General features: G+C 30.2%; 1 protein-coding gene across 1 annotated transcript; it reads left to right on the forward strand.

Moving 5' to 3' along the window:
- The first annotated feature begins 644 nt into the window (after nt 1-644).
- Nucleotides 645-2,373, forward strand: LOC136086726 (tigger transposable element-derived protein 4-like). Its single transcript, XM_065809070.1, has 2 exons — nt 645-1,031; nt 1,159-2,373. The coding sequence occupies exons 1-2, from the start codon at nt 646-648 to the stop codon at nt 1,802-1,804; spliced, it is 1,032 nt and encodes a 343-aa protein (XP_065665142.1). The 5' UTR covers nt 645; the 3' UTR covers nt 1,805-2,373.
- The last annotated feature ends 24,788 nt before the right edge of the window (nt 2,374-27,161 follow it).

The raw sequence follows: 27,161 nt of genomic DNA on the forward strand, positions 1-27,161 counted from the left end.
TAATAATGATTTAGTTAAACGTGAACTCAAACTTATACTTTCGTTATAATACCATCTTAATTTTGTATATGATACTAATTAAATAAATAAATATGACTCATATTTGTTGTTTGTAATCATAACATTTTAAATCCTCTTTTTTACTTTTTTTATCTTAACACTTAGACAGCCATTCTTTGTGATTTTTATTAGTTTTTTTAATCTTTTAACAGAAACTTCAAACAAACTAGAAGTTGTCACAATTTGTGGTTGCAGCAGCTTAACTTTAATATACAGTCGACTCTCGATATCTAGAATACTTGATATCTCGGACTTTTGAGTATCTCAAACTTTTTTAGCGGTCCCATGGACATAACGTACTAGTTTAGGCTAAAATCCTCTCGATATCTCGAACCTTTTTATCTCGAACTTTTTGGTATCTCGAACAATATTTTTGGTCCACAGGGCAATTTTCTCTCGTTATCTCGAACTTTTCAACATTTTTTTTTTCAAAAATGTTTTAATAAAATTTAATTTTTTTAAATTCCAATTTTCGAAAAAAAAAAATTTTTAATTCGATTTTTAAATTCGATTTTTTTTAAGAATCGAATTTCTGAAAAGTTTTCCTTTAATATATAATTTATTCTTTTTGTCAAACTCAGCAACATGCCGCTCGTTAAACGAAAACTCACGAACAAATCTATAATAGAAAATTGCAAGGCATTAAAAGACCTAGAGACTGGGATGTCTAACAAAGAGGTTGTCAAAAAGTATGGAGTCCCAAAGAACACATTATCAACCTGGATTAAAAATAAAACCAAGTTATTAACTTCACTGGAAAAAAATGGCACAAAATCTAAACGGAAGAAACTTCGTAGTGGTAATTTCAAAAATGTAGACAAGGCCATATACACGTGGTTCGTTGCAAAAAGAAGTCAACAAGTACCAATTGATGGTACCATACTAAAAGAAAAGACACTAAAATTCGCAGAAGCATTAGGAGAGTTGGATTTTAAAGCATCTGATTGTTGGTTTCATAATTGGAAAGAAAGGTCAGTTAAATTTTGTCAAATCTTGTTCAATTTTATTATAAGCAAATAACATGTATCTGTTTATATTTAATTTATTTAGATTTTTAAACGTGTTATTAAAATTCAATTATTCTGTTCCTATTTTTAGGAACGGCATCAGCTTTAAAATAATCTCAGGCGAAAGTGCCGCCGTGACGAATAATATGACTGCTTCGTGGAATGAAACTACACTTCCAACATTGCTTTTGAATAACAAGCTTGAAAACATTTTCAATGCCGATGAGTTTGGACTATTTTACCAGTGCCTACCAAACAAAACATACCATTTATCACGAGAAAAATGTTTTGGGGGACAAAACAGTAAAGTCAGACTAACAGGCATAGCAGCAGGGAGTGCAACGGGAGAAAAATTACCTATGTTTGTTATTGGAAAATCTAAAAACCCACGGTGTTTTAAGCACATTAAACAGCTTCCTTGCACATATAAAAATCAGCTAAAAAATTGGATGACCGGAGACCTTTTTACAGAATGGGTAATGAAACTTGACTCATTTTTTCGTGCTCAAGACAGGAAAGTAGCACTCCTGGTGGATAACTGTTCTGCCCACCCACACATTGAAGGGCTAAGCAACATCAACCTAATATTTTTCCCCCCTAACACCACATCTGTCCTTCAGGCCATGGATCAAGGCGTAATACGAAGTCTTAAAGCTCATTATCGTCACAAAATTGTGCGTTTGTGTATCAAGGCTGTCGATAATACCGAACCCATGCCAAAAATTTCTATACTTTAAGCAATGAAAGATCTTGTTTCTTCGTGGAATGCTGTGTCGAAGGAGACTGTCATCAACTGCTTTAAAAAAGCTGGTATCAGCAAAACAAACAAGAGTATTGAAGAAGCTGATGATGATCATTCTTTTAAATTTTTGACAGAAGAACTTAACCGTTTGCGAGAGTTAGATCCTCGTGCCGTCCAAGAAGATCTCTCAGCGGAATCTTACATTGGTTTAGATTGCGATGTAGTAACCACCGGTTCACTTGCTACTGATGCTGAAATCATTGCTCAGATTTTAGACCCTAATTTTGAAAACGACGTTAATGAAGTTGAAGATAGTGTTGACGAAGCTAATGACGTCGAAGCCCCGCCACGCCCATCTGATATTCAATTAGAAATTGCTTTTGAAACAATTCAAAATGCTTCGCTATACAGCTCAAAATACGGAAATGAAATACAATCCCTAGCACTAAAACTTGATGATTTAATGAAGATGGAAAAGATGGATAATTTAAAGCAATATCAGATAACAGATTTTTTCCAAAAGTTGTAGTTTTTGTTGTTAATGATTTTTGTCAGAAAAATAACTTGTTTAAATGAAAGTCGGGCAATTTTATTTATTTTCAACCCTTTTCTTGATATTGCGAACTCTCGATATCTCGAACTTTTTTTCCGGTCCCCTTAGTGTTCGAGATATCGAGAGTCGACTGTAGATGCCATCAAATGATGAACCCTTTAAATTTTGCGATATTAATTCATCGGAAGAACTCCATAAGCTAAATAGTGATTTGAAAGATGATGCAATTTTTACTTCTTTTATAAGTAATACTGAATTTAAAGTTTACAAATGTTATATTATATAAATTGGTGTATAAGAACGGAGTCGTTTATTTTAAAAGTTATTGATAACAGTGATTACAATCTAACGGTATCTCTTCATTTGTAAAATTTTCACAAATATAACTCAATAATTTTAAATTTTAACTTATCATGCATGGTTTATCAGTTTTAAAACGATGCATAATACCCTTCCTAACTTGCATCGATGCCATAAACAATTGGTAGAAATAGCAATTTAACTTAACGCAACAAACCCAAAAGACTTTAGTAGAACTAAATATAGATTAGTCATCATAGACTAGTCATCATCAAGTGTAGTGTGAATATCAGAATAATGAATTATGTACATTATTAATAATAATGTCACCAGTGAACAATATTACCAAACTATGTTGTAATGAAGCACATGTAATTTTTATATAATTAAAGATTTACCAAAATGTTTTAAAAAACTTAAATACTATTTAATCAATTAATGGTATTAAATTGAAAATACAAAAGTAATAATCACAGTTTTTGTTTTCTTTTTTTTTGTCTGATTAATAAATAAATTTGTCTTATTTCAGTTTTTTACCTATTCTACTCAAACATTATGTAAAATCTACAGAGCAATAGTTGGTAGCCTTTAAATTTTTTTATTAATGTTAAAATTATTGTTGATATAATTATTTACACTATTTTTAGCATTATTACTACTTAATTAATTGTATTCCCAAGGCCTAAATAAATACCTAATTAGGTATTTTGTAGACAAACAAGAAATCAGACTGAGAGAATTTTTAAAAGTAATTATGTTGTATGTGTTGCTCAACATATATCGATAATACAATTATTTTTTGCGCTTTAAAATATTCTAAAAATATTTGTTTCTTAGATTCTGCTCTTTTAAGAAACAAAGAGGTGACTAAGTCAGAAATATGCGAAGCAGTCATGCTTCAACTAAAACATGCACCTCGAAGATCCAATGGTGGAGAATCGATTGTTTGTAAAGTTCCCACTGAAGGTTTTTTTGCATAATGTGCAATACAATAGCAATATGTCCAAGTTAAAAACCAACACAACTGTGTTGGTTTTTAACTTGGACGTTTTGCTAAAATCTTTTGAATATAATATATAATCACGGTTTCTTGTTACGTCGAATCAACGTTGTTTGTTACGTCAAAACAACGTCGTTTGTCCCAACGTTAGGATTTGTTACATTTTCAATATGGTTTCGACGTCACTGTTTGACGCCATGTCGACGTCGACTAGACGTTGTGACGCCATGGCTGCAATATTTTTTTTGTGGTTAATAAGGCGCTTCCTAAAGTCATAACGGTCTTTTTGCAGAGCACCGCGGAGGAGTATTTAACTAGGAAGTTTTTGCCTCCCGTCTTTTCAATGACACTTATTTAGCTTGAACTGGTATCAAACCTCGGACCTCTTGGTTCTGAGCCAGAAATCTAACCACTGGCTATTGCGCTTACTTGTACCAAGCTATAGTGGGGTAAAATTGTTATTCCCACGATGATCTGGCAAAGTTTTTCATTCGAGGTAACGTTGGCACCAAAAGATATTTTTGTTCTATAGCTCTCCTATTGGAAATCTGCTTATCCATTAACGTTGGACAACATTAACCTGATAAAATGAGGCTGTTTTGTTACATGCTCAATTCTAGTGAGTCTGTAATAGAGAGCTGCACGGGGACAGGAGTTTATTCCATCTCCACCCATCCCAACAGAAACCAAAGCCATCCCTGCAAGCACCATCCACAAAAGCTTTTCTTCCATCCCCACCTATCCCTGCAAACATTATTCAGCCCTGCCCGTGAAACAGCATAAAAAGTTTCTTAAAATGTAGTCAAGAGTTTAATTAATAAAGTTTAATAGCTTATAAAAAAGTTTCTTAAAATATAGTCAAAAGAATTTATTTTATTTAAAAATACACAAAAAAGAAATAAAATGAAACCATAAATGTTAACCATAAATTCTGAGTTAGAAAAATAAAAGTCAATGTTAAAGCCTTTACAAAAACAACAGATCATCGACACTATCAGGTGATACTTGTGATCTCCTCTATGTTCTGGATGCAGGAACTCCCAAAATTCTTTTGGCAATTTTAGAAAGATTCTTCCATTTTGTAGCCCTTTCTTTCCAGTAAAACAATATATCATCTTGCACTCCATCACAATTTGTTAAATATGCATCAACCTGAATGATAATAAACTTGATGTAATGTAATAAAGTAGATAGTTATAAAAAAACTTTTAGAAGAAAAATTGAATAAAGTATGTTTTCAAAATCAAACAATTGAAAATGTCACGAATTAAAATACAAAACATCATTGAAAGACAAAACCGCAATATAAAATAAAGTAGCAGTAATACTTCATGTTCTTCTGATATCCCGTTTACAGATCTCTTTACCCTGATATCTGATATCCCATTTACAGATCTCTTCTGATCATTTACAGATCCATTTACAGATTATACAGATCTCTAAAAAATCTGTCCGCTAACTTTGCCTTTTTTGGTGGTGGGATTAATTAAGATGTTTTTTCACAATGTTTGTTGGTTCAGTCAATTGTTTCACAATATGTTTTAAATTTAATAATACTTTAGCATACTCTGTTGGTGCCAAAGTTACAAAATTGTTTTTAAATCTTGTGTCCAGTAATGCTGCTGCATAATGAATTTTACCAACATGAAAATATTTGAGCAGCATATTGAAAAGATGATCCTTTAACTGGTTAACTATTGTGCTGTCCAAAGATTTGGATGTAATATGTTGCTTTGATTTTAATTTTGTTGGAAGAACCATATGAATAGTGGGTGATTGATCTTCAGAAAGACAAAGTGTAGCAATGTCCATGGGTTCCAACACTTTAATAACATTGCTCAAGGTGTTTTCGTTTAAATCAGCCAGCAACAACAATATTGCAACCAGCAACAGCAGTATTGCAACCAAATACAGCAACAACAATATTGAAGCCTGACTTATTACATTAATGATGTAGTTGTGCAAAAAATAATGATATTCATTTTAGCATGTGAAGAACATTTTCCCACTGCGTTACTACACATTGCTTGAGTGTAATAGCCAATTGAGTATTAATTTGGGTTCTTTTGGCAATTGTTCGAACTTATTTAGAAATTTCAATAATGTTATTGATTTCCACTGTTAGGCAGCAACTATTATCGGATTTACTTTTACTCAACCTGTGGGACAAAACGACATTAAGGTTGTGACTTGAACAGCCTAACCATATATATTCTTTAAATGCTTCTTTCATGTACTAGGATTATCATGTTACTAGCATGTTAATAACAAATGTTATTTAACGTTAACACGTTAAATAACATTTGTTATTAACTGCTAGTAACATGATAATCCTAGTACATGAAAGAAGCATTTAAAGAATATATATGGTTAGGCTGTTCAAGTCACAACCTTAATGTCGTTTTGTCCCACAGGTTGAGTAAAAGTAACTCCGATAATAGTTGTTGTAAAAGTAATTCCGATAATAGTTGCTTTAATTAAGGGATTTGACCAGAATCAATATCAGAACTTTTACGGAATCAAAACGGCTGCATTTTTTATAAAGATTTTAAATTTAAACGTAAAATATGTACGGCTAATGTCAGAACAGCAAGAAAACTCCTAACACAAATCTTGTATAATGCCATAATTAGTATCTATAAAACAATTAAGGTTGCTAGATCTATATTCGCATTTAGCTGCAATGCTAATAAAATCAATTGCTTTGTTAAACATATGTACTTGTACTAAACGTATCTGAATCTTAAATTTTTAAGTGAAAAGTTTTTGTTGCTCTGACAATTAATATTAGTTTTCATAAACTCGCTTTCTTTTTTGATCTTTTCTTATTTTTTTTAATTCCTCATCTAAGAATATAGCAGTCAAATGTGAAAAATAAATTCAATAAAATAATCAAACCAAGCTGATAAAATTCACTTCTTTCTCACCATCAAGTTCATTTAAAAATTATTGATGGAATTTACGAATTTGCAAAGTTGATATAAAAGCAAAGAATATATGTACAAAAGATTATCAAAGCATTGTTTGATGGAATTTATTAAAAATTAGCCCAAAAGTAAGCATTGCTTATAGTTGCTATGCAGTTGCTTAGGGCTTTTTTTAGAGACCATATTCACTAACTAAGATTTTCTGTCACTAAACAATTAAACTAAACATTTTAGAAATTGACAGTAACTCTATTTTTCAAATTTGAAGAAAAATAAAATCTGAAAATTTTGAAATATCTTGGGCTAGTAATAAAAGTCAAGATGGCTGAGTTACTCAATATGGCTTAAGATCAATCAATCCCTATGACAAAAAAGCGCTTGACAATTTGAATTACGCTTACTGTTATGTTATAATGAAAATAAACAAACAAATTTTTTGGGAAAATAAATAAAAATTTGATCTTCATTTTAGCTAATATTTTTTAAAAATCCATTCTATACCTGCGGGGTTCCCGCAATTTTACAATCCATCCCCGTGGGAATCCCGCAGAAACTGAACCCATCTCTGCGGGAATCCCGTGAAACCCAACCCCATGCAGCTCTTTAGACTGTAAACATGTTAAGCTTTTTTCTATAAAAAGAAACCTTTGGTAATACTAAAGTCTTGTGTAATTTTCTGATTTTCAGGTTTCTATCCTTTCTTAAATAACACAATAATAGCGGAAGAGATTGTCAGTTCTAATTAAAATGCAATCAATTTAACGAAAAGTTAGGGAAAAACCTTGAAAACAGCAGTTTTTAATTAATTTGGATTCTTTTAACTTGACAGACAAATCAAAAATGTATGTATCTTACCTTTCATCATAATGCAACCACGAAAAATTTATAACTCAACTTCGCTGGCATGAGCAAACTCGACTTCCAATTTTTTATTTAGGGGAAAACATAATATTTGGGCGAATAAAAAATTTATTTTTATGTTTCTTGTTGTTGAACTTCATTTACAAAAAAAACTCTTCAGATAGTTCACTTAAAGTCGCTTGACTAGACGCATACCCAGATAACACCACATGTTGGCACGACGTCGGAATTTAAAATGTGGGCCACCGAACTCAATAGGACGTGCTTCCTACGTCTATATCTTTATGTCGGGTCAACCAAATAGAATAACGTCTTTCCTACTTCGGTAGGATAAAGTCGGGCAAACCAGATTATTTTTCCTCCTGCCTACAACTATAAAAGAATTTCGAAATCCGAAACGCGGATATCAGTATTAAGCATTAATGCTTTTATGTTTTAAAGTGCATTAATGCTTTTGATTAAATCAATAAAGTTTAAAAGCGTTGTTGCTGAATATTTGTAAAGTGTTAAGTATGAAAACCAATATAATTATATTGGCTACAATTTGTATTCCTGCCAGAGTTCAAGCACACTCGGAAAATATTCAAAGTCAAAAATGAAGTTGATGACCTAATGCATTATACTTCATCAGTTGAACAGTGTAATAGTAAAGTCACTTATTTACATTACATGCAGAAACTGATTTTGATAAACCTAGTAAAACTGCAAATGTGTTTGATAATAATCAAGTTTTAGATAATAATGAAGTAGATAATAATCACCCATCTAAATTGAATGACGATGTGTATCTTCAAATGAGTGACAATGATAGCGTGGAATGAAAATCTGAAATTGGACAATTTTCCAGATACTGATGAAAATGACAGTGACGCAAACGAAAGACTGCTTGTTAATGATCTTGCTTAATGGGCTGTTAAAGAAAATAATTCTCACAAATCATTAAAATCTCTCTGACATATACTTCAACCACATCATTTTTATTGCCCCTTGACCGCAGGATTTATTGTCAACACAAACATATGTGAGTTATGAAAAATTATTGGTAGTATATATCATCATTTTGGAATTGCTTCATGCTTGGAAAAATTGTTTAAAACTGAACAAAGTTTTGTAAATCTATCAGCCTGTTCTCAATTGTCAATGCAATCCAATATCGATGGTTTGCCTATATTTAAAGCATCGGTTTGCATCATCGGTTTGCAACTCTTGGTTTATTAAAACAACCAAGTTACGCAAGTAAATCTTTTTTTATAAATATCTGACTGACATGTTGTTTTTGATTATATAACTGAATTGGATGAGTTTTTTTATTTATTAAAGCATTTAATCTACAGACTCTTGTTAATGTATTTAGATTATATTATATTGTTCACTTTCTGGAAACTGTTGCAGTGGAAATTGCTCCTAAAACCTGGATTAAATGTACTGATGTCGACGAACATCTTGAATGTAATTGACCACTATATATACCTTAGTTGAAAATTTTATGTATTTTATGTTGAAACTAATAAATGAAAGAGTTATGAAGCAAAAATTTTGAAAAACTATGGTAGTTTTTTTGCATCTTTTAATGCTGCAATTGTCGAAAAAAATTTATAACAATTCTAATGTTTATAAAAATGTATTACATAAGATTGATAGCTGATGAGCAGTTATACAAATGAAATAAATGCTTATTGTTTGTAGTTTCTCATAACTGAAATGCCAGTTGAAATATAATATTGAATTTCATTTAGTTGGGTTTAGATTCATATGAAAGTGAAGTAAAAGATATTACAGAGGCGAAAAAAAAAATCTGATTTGGGGACTGATGTTTTAGACGTAGACGGTTGAACAATGCAAGGTAAACGTAAACAAAAAAGGAATGTAAAACTAAATTAAGTTTTATAATTTACTGATTTATCAAGATTATTTGTGATTCAGCAAAAATTGTTTCAGTTCTGAAATTTTGCTGAAATATCTTTTAAATTTTGTGCAATACTAAAAGCTTTTTTTTATCAGACACTGATATATGCAGTAGTCAAGAAAAAAAATTTTGTTTGCAAAAGAATAACTCGCAACTACCTGAACCGAAAAAAAAATCTTAACGAAAGTCTTTTACAAAAAAGCAATAAAAAGTTTACTATAGAGTACGAAGATCTTCCTGAGTCATCTGTTTTTTCAAATTCTCAATTAAGTTATAACACTCCAAAATATGTGGCAAGCAGATCAAGTGGTTTGTCTAGCATTCTGTCATCATTTTCTAAACCTCACGGAAAACCACTTTAATAAAATTTCTACCATGCTCTTGAGATGGATGACTGTATTTAACTACAACACATACGTATTCAAGTTTTTAAATGCTTATTTTTATTATATCAGAATAACAGATTACTTTTATATCACATTATATATTATTTATATAGATTACAGTATGTCAATGGTTATTGTGTATTACTTTTTAATTTGTTTACAAACAATTTTTAATAACTTTTTTTAATAATGTTTTTTATTTTCAACTTTTAATAATAACTTAATAATAACTATTTTTAATAATAATTTTTTAATAAGGTTTTTTTAAAAAACTATATTTGTATTTAAATTAATATTTATAAATATAATATTTCTTTGCCAATATATCTTAAATCATAAATTGTTTAGCTCACTAGTTTTATTACTTTTTAGCCGTAGAACGGAAACTAATTCTTCTTGAAGAAATCAAAGCGCCCGGAGGCGAGATAAGAAACAAGGAGAAAAAAAAAAATAAACCTGTTACAGCACCTTGCAAGAACAAATGAGAGAGGGAGTTTGGTAAGAGGATTACCTTGCCAATTGCCAGCAACAACTTTGAAGCGTTTTACTTTATTAACAATCAAGTTAAAGAAAGCGACATTAAAGGGAGAGTGGTAAAGCTCTTATAAAACTTAATAGTTAATACATAAATTACTTATGAAATAAATAGTTTATGTAATGATGAAATTATTAGTTATTTTAACAATACTAATTAAGTAAACAATAAAATATCAAGGTGTAAGACCACTCAAAAATCATAAAAAAATCAACAAAAAAAAATACTTTGTATAATTCTGACACAAAATTTATCGCTGAACTTGAATTTGAAAACCTTTTCTTGTTTTTTTATTTAATAAACTTTTCTAACAATTGGTAAAGCATGCTAGGTTTAACAAAGTACTCAAAGTAAAAAATCCAGAAAACTTCATGGAAATAGATACACTAAAACTTTGCCAATCGATTCAACGATATCAGTTGCTCCTGTTATTAGTTATGAAAATGATCATATTTCTTGTAACACTTCATCAAATTTATTTATATCCTCAAAAAAAAATTGCAAAAAACGTTTACAATCAAAATTAAATTTTTCTGAATGTTTTCCAAAAAAAAGAAGGATTTAGCTCAATGTTAACTATTTGCTGCTCTAAATGCAATAAAAAATTGAATTTTATATTTCAATGACATGTTCTGGGAAAAAAACTTTTGATGTAAATAATCGAATAATTTATTCAATGCGTGCATGTGGTCGAGGTTTTTCAGGATCAGAAAAAATTTACATCTTTAATGAACATTCCTAAACCTATGACTAAAAATAATTACAACAGAATAAATAAATCTGTCTCTAATCGTTCTATTTCACAAAATATACTACGGTGTGTTAACTATTATGGTGATAGTGATTGTAAAAGCTATTCTTATGTTAAGGATACTTATCCTGGTATCCAGTGTGTAAGTTGGAGTGTGTTGGACATGTACAGAAACGAGTCGGTAGTAGATTAGGAGCTTTAACAAAAACGTTAATGGAATTGGAGGCAAAGACAAATTAACGAATGCTATAATTGACAGCTTTCAAAACTACTATGGAATTGCTGTTAGGCAAAATGCCAATGATTTAGAAAGTATGAAAAAAGCCATATTTGCAACATTGTTCCATGTTGCATCATCAGATGAAAATAATTGGCATACTTTTGCCCTGATTGTGTACATAGTTGGTGTCATTATAAACAGGACAAAGCTAATTCAACTTCCATTTATAAGGCAGGTGCTGGTCTTCCAATCTCAGTTATCAGTCATCTAAAGCCTATATATATCGATCTATTTGAAGAACAACTCTTAAAAAAAATGCCTTCATGGTAAGATGCAAAACCAGAATGAAAGTTTTAATGGGATATGGCAGCGCATACCTAAAAAAAAATATGTATCGTTAACGCAGTTGGAGTTAGGTGTATATTCTGTTCCAAATTCTAATATTGGAAGAAAAGCAAATGTACTTTTATTTAAAAAACTGAATATGATTCCTGGTATATACTCTTCAAGGCTGTTCAACCATGAGCAAAAACCGTTAAATTTTCGCAGAGTATCAAAATCGACCAACATCAAAAAAGCGACGACAAGTTATTCGTGGATGCAATAAAAAAAAAATTAGATAACTCAGAGAATGACTAAAAAGGTTGTCTTTATTATCCTGGTTCTTGTTCTTATAAATAATAGATTTTAAATTGAGTATTTGACATTTTTATTTGGCAAAATTGTTTATGTAATATTTAAATGCTTCTTTCTCAAATTGTCAATTTTTAACCTCCCGGCCATCCCATCTCATTAACCGTATGTCAGATTTGCATGAAATTTTCACCCAATGTTTATTGCATTTAGTTGTACAATTGGAACTAAAGTTTTACAATATTATTAGAAGTCTTTGATTTAGGGAAGAATTAGTTCACAAAAATGCATTTTTTTAAATACACCATTTTGAAAAACTCAGCATAGCTTAAATACTTGGTTTTTTAGAAAATTTTAGTTTAGTTTGTAGATTACTATGTTGTTAATCATATGCCAAATAATCATATCTTATATGCTTTTGGTTAATGGCCGGGGAGGCCTTAACATTTTTTGATGTCTGCCATTTTACTTGGTAACGATGGCAACTTATAAATTTGTTTTGCATCATTTATATCCTGTTACATAGTTGTTTCTTAGGATCCTGTTATATAGTTGTCTGTTATATAGTTATATCCTGTTATATAGTTGTTTCTTAGGATATATTTGGCTTTTTGTTAAAAAGATTTTTTTAATAAAAATTTTTTTGAGGGGTCTTATACCTTAAATCAAATCATGACAGATATCTTTTATACAAAATTGTATTTTATGTATTTTATAAGTAACTTTTAAAGTAATATTCAATCATTAATAAAATTTTTTTGCTTATTAAAACTTTATCAAAGCATAATGATAAACTTTACCCTATATCTTTTATATACCTCATAACCTTATACTATTCTATATAGACAAGACTTCTTGGATTGGTTGGCGGACTCAATGTTACGTCAACTACCAGAGCAGTATAATTCATAAATGGCATTCGAATAAAGAGGCATTAATAATGTTTGTTATGCTTGTTGCTTGATATTTTGTTATTTAGGAAAGAGAAAAATATATTAGCAAAATATATTTTCATAATCAACTGAAATATTTGAATGAAAAATGATTTTTGTAAGTTACAATAATACAAGGTGGCTTATAAGTCACTTTACATTTTAGAAACTAAATAACTTTTTTTTAAATTACCGTATTTAAATATTTCTTTTTTTATTACAAAGTTTAGAGTCTGTAGTTTAGTTCTAGTTAGTACTGAAAGATAATGTCACTTAAATAGTATCCATTCTCGGCTTCACAAAGTCAAGCTCTTTCTAAGCTATTCTCTATGACACTTCCTAACATCTACGGTTGTAGGGAAAGAATTTCCTACAACCTCATATGTTTGCCTTAAGTTCTTGAATAGTTCAGGGGTTATTTGCATACACTTTTAAGATATCCCCAAAGAAAATAGTCTGGTGCTGTCAAATCATGAGAACGTGCAGGCCATTCAAAATCGGAATTACGAGAGACAATCCGATTCTGAAACATTGCAGTTAACAATTGCATTGTAGCTCTAGCGGTATGTGCAGTTGCTCCATCTTGTTGCCACCAATACCCTGCCGTGTTTGCTAACTGAGGTTGAACAAAATTCGCTAGCATGTCTCGATATCTCTCAGCAGTTACAGTCACAATATTTTCATTTGCATCTTCAAAGAAGAAGGACCCATTAACCCTATCTGATGTTACTCCACACCATGCTGTGACTTTAACCGGGTGCAATAGACTCGCAAGAACTTGGCGTGGATTTGGTTGGGTTCTCTTCAATGCTACAGCTCGCAGCTTCAGTATTCAAATGTGTACGTACTAAATGATCTTGTCCACTTCTAGACCATCACTTACAAAGCCATGCTCTTGAAAACGCATCACTAGGTTTAATACGACAGGCCTACAAGGAGATGTTGAACATTGAAATGGCGCATATACGATTTTTGAGTTGCTACAATTGACCGTCTATTTTTAAAGTAAAATTCAATTATCTTCACTCGTTGTTCTGTTGTACACTTATCCATACCAAAAATCTCTAAAGATTATATTTTTTAATTCTGAAAAGAGAAATAGAAATTTATTCATAGAAAAAAGTTATTTAATTTTTGAAATTTAAAGTGACTTATGGGCCACCTTGTATATTTGTGTATCTACATTTTCTCAGTGCAAACACAACGTTACTCCACTGAGTAAAATCCAACGTTGTTTCAATGTATATAATTCATCGTTAATTCATACATATTGGATTTACGTTGCGTTACAAACATTGGATTAAATTTAATCCATATACAATAGGTCAATGTTAGGTAATACAAATTTGGTCAACGTTGATCCAAATACATTGGATCAACATGGTATTTGCATTGGAGAAATGAGCCAACGTTAACGATGTATTAACATACGTTGGCCCAACGTAAGTGTGCTAGTTGGGTATACGTCGATGTTTAAATCAAATGTTAAATCAAATGTTTATTATACAGTAAATTAGCTTCAAATAATTTTATCTTTTTTATTCGAAACACATTTGCATGGATTTTAAAACGAGCGTAACCTTTCGATTTGTAAACTGTAGTTATTAGCTAAGCTTTATCGTCTATCAATCTTTTGACATTTTACTGTATTCTTGCTTAACTGAAGTATTTAGATTAAACCAGTTATAATATAAATTAAAATAATACATAAATATATAAAACGTATGTAAAAAGAATATGAATAGCATTTAAATTTACTATAGAAATTAAAAATAGCACCAACATGTTGGCCCAACGTTGTTATAAAGCTGAAAACATCTGATATATACCGAAAATGCGCCATTGTTGGTTCAACGTTGACCTAATTTTACTTTAGGTTGGATATTGGTCGAAAAGCCGACATTAAAACAACGTCGGCTAATAATGTTTGCAAACGTCAAACATCCATTTAAAATTAAAAAGACGACATTTTATAGTTTTTAGTAAATGGAAATACCTATTTGTAAAATGATTCAGACTTTACTGTTATTGAGTTGCATGCGAAAAAACTGCAACAAAACATTTTTCATCAGATGAATTGATCAACATAACTAAAACATGCGAAAAGAAAAAGCCATTTAGATTAATACAACAAACTCATATTAATTTTTCTTTAACAAAATAATTTTGTTTCAATTTTTAGTAAATTCAGTTGTTGATGGAAGACGAACTGCTAAAAATGTTTTTAGCAATTCGTCTTCCAAAAGCTAATTGGCTAAAAAAGGGTTGGATAAAAATAGCAAGATCGAAACCATACTTCGTACATTTTAAAAATGACCATGATGAACATTCTAAATTTCATTTCATTAATATTAATAAAGCTGTGGCAGGTCAACCACATAATTTGGAAAGTGTAAAACGGCCTTTATAATATCTTAAAGATAAAATTTTAACAAAGGAAAAAAGAAGAGATATGATGGACTTACTCAAATAGAAAATGAATAATACTCACGTATCTCTGATGAAGAAGACATTTATAAATTGAACACAAGTAATATGATATAAAATAACTAATAATATTAATTTTTATAAAAAAATCTGTTATAAAATGTAACAATTACCTTTTTCAGTTATAGAAAAACATAGAAATTTGAGGCTGGAAATTTAACTTTATTACTTTTTTTAGTTGCCATATTAATTAACTAAATCATTTACATAAAAAGTGTAATACTACTGGGAATTTCTCTCAGACTATTATATATATATATATATATATATATATATATATATATAAATATATAAAAATGTACTATATAAATATAAAATTCAATTTATTTATCAGTAACTAAAGAAATGTTATAAACTATATAGATCAAAATTAGGTGCTTATTTTTTACAACTACATTTTAAAACTTTAAATAAATATCGACTATAAAATTGAGAATTATATTTTCAAACTGCGAAGGTGAAAATTGCATTTTTGTCTGAAGAAATTTAGGCAGTAATAAAAAGGAATCATTTAGAAAATAATAATCGTGAAAGCATAATATACAATATTATAGAATCATTTAAAAGTTTGCTTAATTTAGATATTTTCATTTTAATTATTTGGTTTGAAATAAAGCAACTAACACAAAAGTTTGCTTTTCCGTAAGTTTAAAACATTTTAAACGTAGTTTTGCAAAGTTTGTAATGAGTCAATCTCGTGGAAACCATACTGTGTTAAAGTATAGGATATAGTGGGACCCATACGGGATACCTAACGGGCGTAGTGATATTTAAACCGCGGCTAAGATCCAGTGGGATACCGTTAGTCTTCTCTAACGGGACTCAGTTAACATATGGCCCTGCACGGCACCCATAGATCAATGTCTGGGTTGATCGTTATAGAAAAAAAGCCTACCTAAATAAGGAATGTAAAATGTAACGTCTTTTAATCATTTCTAGGGACAAAAAACTCACCTAAATATCAAGTGTCAAATGTAACAATTTATCACGAATATCACGCTCCATAAGAAACAAATACACGTCTTTAAGTCATATTTTTTGGTAATATAGAAGTCATTCAGTCATACTGACTGATTGACTTTCATAATACTGATTGATTGATATCAAGACAGTTTATTGAAGTGAGTTTTATCAAAGTGTTTTATCGAAGAACATCAACACAAGAAGAAATGGACCGTATTAAGACTATGTTCCAAATATCGTTCTACGGGGAAGTTGGCAGCATATAACAAAGGTGAAAGACCGCGTTCCACGACTTCTAGAGAGGATTTTATGATCGTCAGATCCGTCAAGAAGGATCCCTGGATATCATCAGTCGAGATACAAAAGCAATTAGAGCTGCCTGTATCGGACCGAACAATCAGACAACGTGCTGTTGAAGCCGGATTGTTTTCTCGACGCCCTGCAGAGAAACCACTGATTTCACTAAAAAACCAGAAGAAAAGACTCCTGTTTGCTACATCTCACCTTGACTTGAATGAGCAGAAATGGCGAAATGTCCTGTTCAGTGATGAATCGAAGTTCAACATCATTGGGAGCGATGGCATTTGCCGTGTACGTCGACCGGCCGGAAAACGTCTCGATTCACGTTACTGCCATAAGACCGTGAAGCATGGTGGAGGCAATCTAATGGTCTGGGGGTGTTTTTCTGCTAACGGTCTAGGTCTAATACATCGAATCATTGGATAATGGACCGTTTTATGTATAAAAATATCCTGAAAAATGTTATGTTACCTCATGCTGAATGGAATATGTTAAAAAAATGGGTTTTTCAGCAAGACAACAATCCGAAACACATTGCAAACGTAGTCAAGCAGTAGTGTCAAGACAACCACATCGGTGATGGATTGGCCGCCTCAATTTCCGGATCTCAACCCTATCGAGAACCTGTGGGAGATCGTCAACCGCAGAATTAATCGTGAAGGTGTTCGTAATAAGGATCAACTGTTTGAACAAATCCAAAAGGCCTAGGCAGCGATTCCACAAAGTTTCATTGATCACCTGATCGAATCTATGCCTCGAAGATCGTGGCTCGAAGGCTGTGATCGACAACAAAGGATTTGCCACGAAATATTGATAGCGAAAAACAGCTTGGTCAACATTTTGTCGAGTTGCACTTGTTTTGTCCAGATGGAAATCAACTTTTTTTAATACTTTTGATTAATTTATTAACTTTTGTGTACAAATAATGAACTTTGTGATGAATAAAACTTGAAGAACTTTGTCTCTAAACAGTTATTTAATTGTTATTTCTCTAAATGCTAAGCCGAGTGCAACCAAATAATGCTAATTTAGTTTCTTTATATAAAAGTGCTGCATTTTAATTGTTTTTCTCAATTCCCCTAAGGAATTGAGTAAAACTAATGGTTTTATTTAATTCCTAAGGAAGCCATAGGCCCATTACTTTTTTCAATAGGTTTTTATTTCGTTATTTTTAAACGAAACAGGTTTTTATAATGAGTTTTAGGTTTTTTTAATCTACCAACCATCCACTAAACAAGCAACCTCGCCAAATGCAAACATACCGACTATCCACTAAACAAGTAACCACGCCCAACTATGAGATCTCAAAGTTAGGCGTGGCTACTTGATTAGTGGATGGTCGGTAGGTTGGTAAGGAATTTATAAATGTTTTGTATTAATATGGCTCGGCACAATAGGATTATCGAGGCGCTAGTTATTTATAGAAAGGGATAATCTTTTTGTTTTTATCTCAATTATTATACCACTGCAACCGAAAGTTATGTTAATCTCTTTGTTTTTTTTTAATTAAAGTATTAACAACATACAATATATAAAACTAAAACATTTTAATGTAAGTCAGTTATGTGTGATACAAGTATTGAATACTTCAACAACGATTTTTGTAATTGTACAAATTTTACATCTGCTCGAAATGCTCTTATCAAATGTCATTGGCAAAGGAAGTAAAAAAATGGAAAAAAAAAAGTTCCTCCAGCTCATCAACCTGGTCTAGAACGACGACAACGACAAAATCAACGAAAAGAAAAAATAATTAAAGCTTTAAGGGCAGAAATACAAAATCTGAAAAAACTAACACAAAAATAAATTACGGTGACCAGATTCGTTACTTAAAAGCTGAAAAAAAGCTATGAAATTATATGAAAAGCATAAGACAACTCAAACCTAGGCATAATGCCGCTGTTTTGACAAGTAACATGGTAATTGCTAGTTTGGAGAATGATTTGCTCTAGATTGAGGAGGAAAGAAATGTAATTATACCGATTGATAAAAAAACATTCATTACAAATAAGAATGATAACACAGGCCAACAAAAAATTTTTTTTTACCATCAGGTCAAGTTGTAAAGATATTTAGGTTCAAATCTTAAGTATTTAGGGTAAAGTCCCTAATATTGTCGAAAAAAAAGTTATTCAAAAGTATGTCAACCTGGGTCTCAAAAGAAGCGTATTTTCAAAGAGATTTTAAAAAGTTATTCATTTATAATAAAAATAAGTATTTTGCGTATTTTTGGTGAATAACATTCTGTTGACTTTTTTTTAAGAATCTTTAGCATTTTTTCACATAATATTTTTGTCAATAAATTTTAAGGAAAAATATTTATGTTTTCTAAAATCTCTATGAAAATACGCTTCTTTTGAGACCCAGGTTGACATACTTTTGAATAACTTTTTTTTTGACAACATTAGGGACTTTACCCTAAATACTTAAGATTTAAACCTAAATATCTTTACAACTTGACCTGATGGTAAAAAAAGAGTTACATATTTGAAATCAAAATGAGAAATGCTATAGATGAATTTCAATGTTTACATTTCCGTCGCATGCGCACTAGGTGGCAGGAATTCAAAAACCGATTTGCAAACAGTGAACGTTTATTGAACAAATATTTATGTAAATAATCTGCATTGTAACTTAATAAGATTAAAGTTTTTTAAAAACTCCTAAAATATAATGCCTGACAGTTGTTGTGCTGTAGGGTGTATGAATAAAAGGATAAAAGGCGATAAAAGCTTGAGTTTTTACCGAATTCCTTTTGGAAATACAAAAGAATCAAATAACAGAAGAGTTTTGTGGTTGCAAGCTTTAAAACGTGAAAACTGGTCAACAAGTATGATTGACAACGCAAGATTATGTAGTAAACATTTTATTTCAGGTAATTAATTAATTTTTTTGATAACTAGAAGTTTTTATAATGTTATTATTATCTTTGTTTCAAACAATGTTTGTATTTAATTTAACATAACTTCTTTTATTTTGATAAAACAAAAGAAGTTTGCATTTTTATTTTCTCTATTTAGGAAAAAAATCGGACATTCCTATTAGTCCTAATTATGTTCCATCTGTTTTTTTATACAGACAGCTATCTTTTTCAAAAAAACATCAAAGTATTGAAAGATTTGAAAGAAGCTGTAAAGGAACAAAAAAAAAAATACTGAAGATAATTTATCTCAAACAAGAGCTGAAAATGAACAGATGTCAGTTAACATGGATGCAGTAACATCTGTTGACCCTTTCAAATTAAATCAAGGTAAATAAGTTGTAATTTAATTTTAAGAAGTTACTTGCGTTCTTTGATAAAATAAATGGTTACATGTTTATTTTTTTAGAATCTCAGACTGATGATGTTAATTTTGTTGCTGAGCTACATTCCGAAGTCAAAACAATGTTGAATTAAAGATTACCTTCAACGAAGCCATAACATCAGCAAATGTTTCTCAGTATATTTCATTTGAAAAACTAAAAGATGATAATTCACTTTTATCTTTTTATACTGGTTTGCCAAATGCAAATTTATTTTTGTGGTATTTATCATTATTTAATGATTTTGTAAAACCAATGGCAAATATACCAATGGAAGACCATTTATTGTTAATATTAATGAAAATCAAACTTGGATTTTTAAATAAAGACTTGAGCTTTAGATTTGAGTTTTCTGAGTCAACAGTTACTAGAATATATAGAACTTGGCTTCCAATTATTGCTGAAAACGTAAATTTTTAATTGTTTGGCCAGAAAAGCATGTTTTGAGAAGAAATTTGCCAGCAAGTTTTCGCAAAAAGTTTTATAATTGTGTTGCAATAATTGATTGTATGGAAATATTTATTGAAAGACCTTTTAGTCTTCATGCTCGAGCCCAAACTTGGTCAAATTATAAAAACAAGAACACTATTAAATATCTCATTGGTATAACTCCATCAGGTACTGTAAGTTTTTTATCACCTGGATGGGGTGGCAAAGAGTCAGATAAAGAAATTACAATTAAATCCGGATTTTTAGAAAAAATAACCCATGGAGATTGTGTACTTGCTGATAGAGGATTTACCCTTGTTGAAGAATTTGCTACACAGGGAGGGATTTTAAAATTACCAAAACTCACCAAAGGAAAAAAGCAAATGTCTTCTGCTGAAGTCGATGAATCACGTTAAATTGCACATGTAAGAATTCATGTTGAAAGGGTAATTGGACGGTTAAGAAAATTTCGAATTCTTCAGAGCATTATCCCAATAACTCAAGTTGATTTACTTGACAATGTAATGGTAATGATAACATCATTAGTAAATATTAACAGTAGTGTTGTTCCTCCAAGCTCATAGGAGTGAAAAACCTTTTTTTCTTAAAAAAATTTTATAATTATAATATATCCTTCAGTTTATTTGTATGCATTCCTTGCAGAACCATTTACCTTTAGGGGCATTTTTTATTTCAATACAACTGTAATGAAACCATCCTATTTTGCAGTTTTTTCCATCGCATCCAATCATTGGGGTAAAAATTGGGCGTTTGCAAATGCAGTATGTTTGATCGGTCAAAAGGTTATTTGGATCATTTTTTCTAGACACTATTTCGGGTAGTAAGAATTTTAAAAATATTGTTGTCAACTTTGTTTCCAGTTTTTCACAAAAAACCTTATCAATTGGAACATTAATTAACATTGTATCGTTTTCATTTTTACCTTCGGTCCAAATGTAAAAATGGCAGTATGTAGTATTAGTAACATACATTTCTTGCTGCACTTGAAAGTAATACCGGTGTGTTTTCTTTACTGTATTGTCAAAATTTACAGGAAAATCCGTATCAGTTTTCCAATTTTCTAACCCTTTTCTATATTTATATGGGCACTTAATTTCCACTACCTCTGAACCATGACAATCACAACACACCATACTATCAGGTGAAGCACCAAGGCATGGATTTTTGTGAAGAACATGCAATCCAGTTTCTGTAACAACTATATTTGTATGCGTTTTCGCGACTAGTTGCTTGTAAGAATTTATGGCTTTAGTCTCCATTTTTTTACCATAACTCGTAGGTTTTGTAATGATTTCTGCACTGTATTGCATCACTGTGTTTATAAACGACTTAGGGTATTTATCAACGTTTATGTTATAAGCAATTTTCGATAACGATGCGGTTATTCTACCTGCCCTGTGCAACTTCCAGATTCTGCTAGCGCTTTGAATCTTTGTAACTTGAAGTAAATTGCTGTACATGTTAAAACTCTGAGTGATTTTGTACTCCTCGTATGATTCTGCGCAATATTTTGTTAAGGTGGAATATTCAAAATTAATTGCTGCAGGCAAATATAGTGAAGTAAGTGGTTCCGGCAAATTATATTCATTGTAACTGTCATCCTCTTTTTCATTGTCACTAATATTTGGAAGAGTTTCATGCTTCTTTGGTCGGGAAAAATTGATTTTTTTAAGTGTAGCTGGCGTTGCTGATTTACGCGATTTTTTCCAACTGCACAATTTGCTTGTGCAAGATATTTTATTTATACCAAGCTGTGCACATGCAACAAGCTTAAATAACAAAGAACCGATGTGACTACACACAGAGCCCAATCTATAATTTAAAAAAATATATGATCGATTCAACTTCTTAAAACACTTGTTTTGAGAAAAATTAGAATTAAATTATTTAACTAATGCGCTCACCCTGCCATGCATTTGCAATTTGCTGTTAAAATCCAGCCATTAACTTTATTAATTGCTACCCACACATCGTAACATTTCTGCTTCTTTCTTTATCTTTGACTTGGAAGCACCTAAGACAAATTAAACGTCGAATAAATAAAAAAAAGATAAATCATATTACATTTTACTCAAAATGAATTTTATGGTTTTAACTTTTCAAACATTTTTTTTTGTCAGTTTCACTGTAGACTTTGTAATATGCAACGATACCTCAGATTTAATGAAACAAAATTGATTCTTTTCTTCAATTAAATTATAGTATACATCCTGAACATGCCCACAAATGTAAAAGTTGTACGATTCCAATGATTTATAGGCTTTCATTGAATCGTGTGTAAAGTTACTTGGCGAGTTAATAAGATAATTGTACATGTCACCCCATGTAATGTCGGGCATCATTGAAACGTCATTCTTCCAACTTACAAGTACGTAAGGGTCGGGAAGTAACATTCCACTTGACAAAGTTAATTTTTTTTTATATGCATCTTTATTCTTTTCTTCTAACGTTGAAAAGTATTCAGATTCACTCCACATTTTCTCTTGCGTGTTTTCTTTCTATCCTGCCAGTGTCCTTCGCCTCCGAAAAAATGTAAACGCGCTACGTCACTTTGAAATTCATCTATACAAAAAACAAATTGTTTGCTCGGCACCAGAAAAGTTTTTTTTTTTGTTGACCTGTGTAATTTATAATATGTTGTTGTATAATGTACTAACAGGTAACATTCCATATCTTATAAGCAAAATAGGGCATTATATGGGTGTTATTTTTAATAATATTCCTCATCAAAGTACTGTTGAGAATATGGCTCCTGAACTTGGCAGTATTTAAGATTTGCAAGCAGCAGAGTGGGCTATGCATAATAATAATCTTACTCTTGAGTTTGATGCTAAAACACAAGAAAGTGTCCACATTAATAGCATTAACTTAACATCTAAAGATAAATGTCTTGTTATTGCTCAAGATCAGAGAGAGTTGCCAATTATTTGGAAATGATTATATGGCAGTTAAAATTGTTTTAGACAAACAAAATGAAGTTTATAGACGTTAAAGGTGACCAAAAAGATTTGTAAATTTTTTGAATGAAAACGATCTGCTACAAAGTATTCCTGGATATCGTGAAAATATGCTTCATATTCTTTTTCACGCTTGTTTTATATTTATTAAGCATTACAGTGAGTTTAAACATTTCCTCACTGTTGAAACAGAAAAATGTAAAAGTTTGCGAGCGATTCTGAGAGTGGCATTTTGTAATAAAACTGCCATAAAAGAAATGTGCGCTTGCATTGTTTGGAAAACTCCTAACTGGGCCTTGGATGAAAAAGTTTTACGTTTCGGCTGAGGATGCAACTTTTGATCATTTTTCTGGTATTAAGGTAGTGAAAAAAGTTTTGCAAATAATTACAAATAGTAAATCAAATCCAGCTGTTTTGTTTCGCAGTAGAACAGATTTTTTTGGGAATACTCTTGCACCTAACATTTTAAAATCAATATATGCTCCATTGCTAACCGCTAACACTTGTATAAGCTTCATTGATAACCAGCTTAAAAAAAGAATTAAAAAGAATAAGACTGTATATTATTTAGACAAACTAGAGCAACTCTCTAGAGAAAAAGTTGTTAAGCGGTCCATTCATGTTGCACTAAAAAGAAAAAGAAATCGATTGCAACATGTTGAAATCCGAGCTCAGATTTCTAGGAAAGCGATTTCAAAACGTCAAATAATAGATAAAAAGGGAAAAAGACAGTTAGAGAGACTTGTCCAAACTAACTTTAAATAATAAAGAATAAAAAATAAAGAATACACTAAGGCACTTGTTAACCAAGCAATTTAATGATTTGGAAGATGTTATGTTTGACAGAATTATTTGTAGGAAGCTCTGCCATCAATGGTGCCATGCTGACACATTCAAATCTGTGATGTATGATGGCAGAGTAGAAAAATCAAGAAAAAGACAAAAAGATGTAATTTATAGTATTTCCTACTGGAAAGATGATGAAACTAAAATTGAAGCTGTTGATTATCCGATGAAAAAGTTTCAGCTTGCTGCAGATGTTATTACAGGAGAGTTGCGACTTTCTTGAATAAATTTTTATGATTGTTACAAAATTTTGTTTTATAAAACTTTATTTAAATATTTATTTAAATACACCATTTAAATTGCTTACACTGTTTATGCTTCATATGATAATGTTTATGCCTTAATAAATTATAGACATGGGCATTTGCATCATATTGGTTCAACTGCCCTAATTGTTTTGTTTGTGATTTGGAATTTTGACATGTATTTTTGAAATATTTTACATGTCATGGAATATTGACATAATTTGCTAATACCTTGGTTATAATGGCATAATAAATAGCTATTAGTGAGTATGGTATAAGCCTTTAGGGTTATCTTACACATCTTTACTAGATTTATTAGATATAGCTTAAATAAGATTAAATATCTATCTAATTGTTATTGTTCAAATTGCTACAAGCCAATCATTATTATCTTGTTCCAGTTTTTTAGTAATGACAAGGTGTTCTGCTTTTCAGTAGCCCGATTTTTTCCTTTCTATATAGTTTTATTTCAAAAAGCATAATAAAATAACTTTTCTTGGATGTCTTTATCATTTTGTTTAAATTGATACAATAGGCCTTTGAATGTTACTTTTTTTAAATTTGAAAATATTCATACTTTTTTGATCTGGTAATTTTTTTTTTTAATTTTTAGACTTCCTAGCAAACATTGATTAAGTGGATTTGCATTTTTTAGCAGTTAAATAGAGTTTTTCTCATCAGTTATTAAGTGGACTATTAGTTGCAGCTGCTATAAATGGCAAGGCGATAATTATCAGACATGGTAATAGTGGTTAGTCATCGGCTAGCCATTTTTAGCGGCTGCTAGTACTGGTCCACCAAGTAAGCAAAACTAAAGTGGTCCACTCAAGGTTTATAAGTCCAGTGAAGTTCCACTATCAAATGTTAGAGTATATTTTATAATTATAACACCTTGTTTAATGGTTCTTATTTCTATTAGTCGAATGGTTTTTTTTTAATTTTTATTTTGCAATATAATATTCTTATTAAAACAGTTTCAGACGTCTTGTATGATTTGATACAACATGCCTTTTCAAGTTACAAAATGGCTGCACCCAACGGAGGGTTAAATCAATGCTTGTATAATGTCCATTTAAATAAAAAATTATTTAATTTTAATAAAGATTTTTTTTTTAAATTGTCTTTATTTTTTGTTGGTATTCAAAATAGAATACAACATGTATTCACATGAATACACAATAAAAACAACGATTCGTTTGTGTTTATCTAAGTAGCTATCTATATTCAATGCTAGTGTTGCTCGAGTGTTTATTTAAAAAAAAAATGTATTAGTGAAATATTTGTTATGAAAAAATTTGTTTTTGGGTTAGAATAAAATATGAATGAAAAAATAACATAACAATTATCATTATCACGTAGGTTTTGTTTTTCGTTTTGTTATTTACCAGAAAACGACTAGTTAGATAATGTAATTATTGAGTATTGGTAATTTAGTCAAACTTATAGTTTACTAATGTTTGTTTAACTTGTTAATGTTTCTTCAATCGGTTTTTTACTTCACTATAACCTTAATTTAATCGTTAATTTGATTTAAATACAAAATTCGTTTTAAGACCTCTACTGTAAAATGATTATACCGATGAAGAGTTCCTGAAATGTAAATTTCTTTTTTAATAATGGTTTAATTATCTTTAATTTTATTGATATGCTTATATAAGTATTTTTATAGAAATACTAAAGAATATATCAGTTTATCTACACATTTGTTTTATTTAGACCAAGAGACACTGGAAGAACTGCAAATGGGATAATAAATTAAGTTAAATATATAATTAAGCGACTGTCTAAGAATGAATTTCATAATTGTGAATTCCTCCATAAATGTGAAATATAATTTTGTATGTGTGGTGTGGCATGGGAGCAAAACAGTTTTAATAAAGAAATATAAGAAAATAAATATACAGTCTTCCCCAACCAAAACATAAAGCACATATATATATACATGCTAATTTTGATGAGAGTATTTCTAGTCATTGTATCTACTTTTTTTCTTGATTATTTTACTGCTTTACTATGTACTTTACTTTTTTTGTAAACTTTTTAAGTTTATGAAAACTTGCCCTGATGCCAGTGTTGGCAATTTCTTTTTGAGCGCCTACGTGAGTGTTCTTAATTGAACCTGCTAATTTTTATAGCGTACAAATATTGTAAGATTTTTTTATTTTTTACACGGTATTATATGTTATGTATATGTTAAAAGCAATCTTGCCATTTTATTTTTTATATACCATTTTGTTATTTTATAAAGTTTTTAATTAGTAAATAATAAAACGTGAAAAAATAATAAAGTTGAAAGATGTTTTATTGTCAGCATAAATTGTTGATTATTGTAAATGATTATTGCTAATTTTCTTTATTTTTCAATCTTTTTTTCATCTCTTTATTTTTCTATCTTTTATTTCTGTACTCATAAATTTCTTCAGATAAAATCAACAAGATTAAATTACAGTTTTTATATTTTGAAGAAGAGAATGAAGTAGGTATAATTTTAAGACATAAAATCTGTTTTAACGTTGTATGAAAAAGTTTGTTGTTATAAAGTGTATTATAATAGTTGATCTGTATTTAGCAAAATAAGAATTAAAGCGTTGAAAAGGTATAAAATGATAAAAAATATTGACTATGATATGATATCATATGTATGATTGACTATGATATGATATGATATGTATGACTGACTATGATATGATATGTATGATAAAAAATATTGACTCTTTTTTATCTTGGTAGATATTTAAATGTTGTATTTTTATTTTTAATGACTTTATACTAAATAAAAAAAATTTCAAAATTATTT

Source organism: Hydra vulgaris, chromosome 11 (genome assembly GCF_038396675.1).
Source record: "Hydra vulgaris chromosome 11, alternate assembly HydraT2T_AEP".
Lineage (NCBI taxonomy): Eukaryota > Metazoa > Cnidaria > Hydrozoa > Anthoathecata > Hydridae > Hydra > Hydra vulgaris.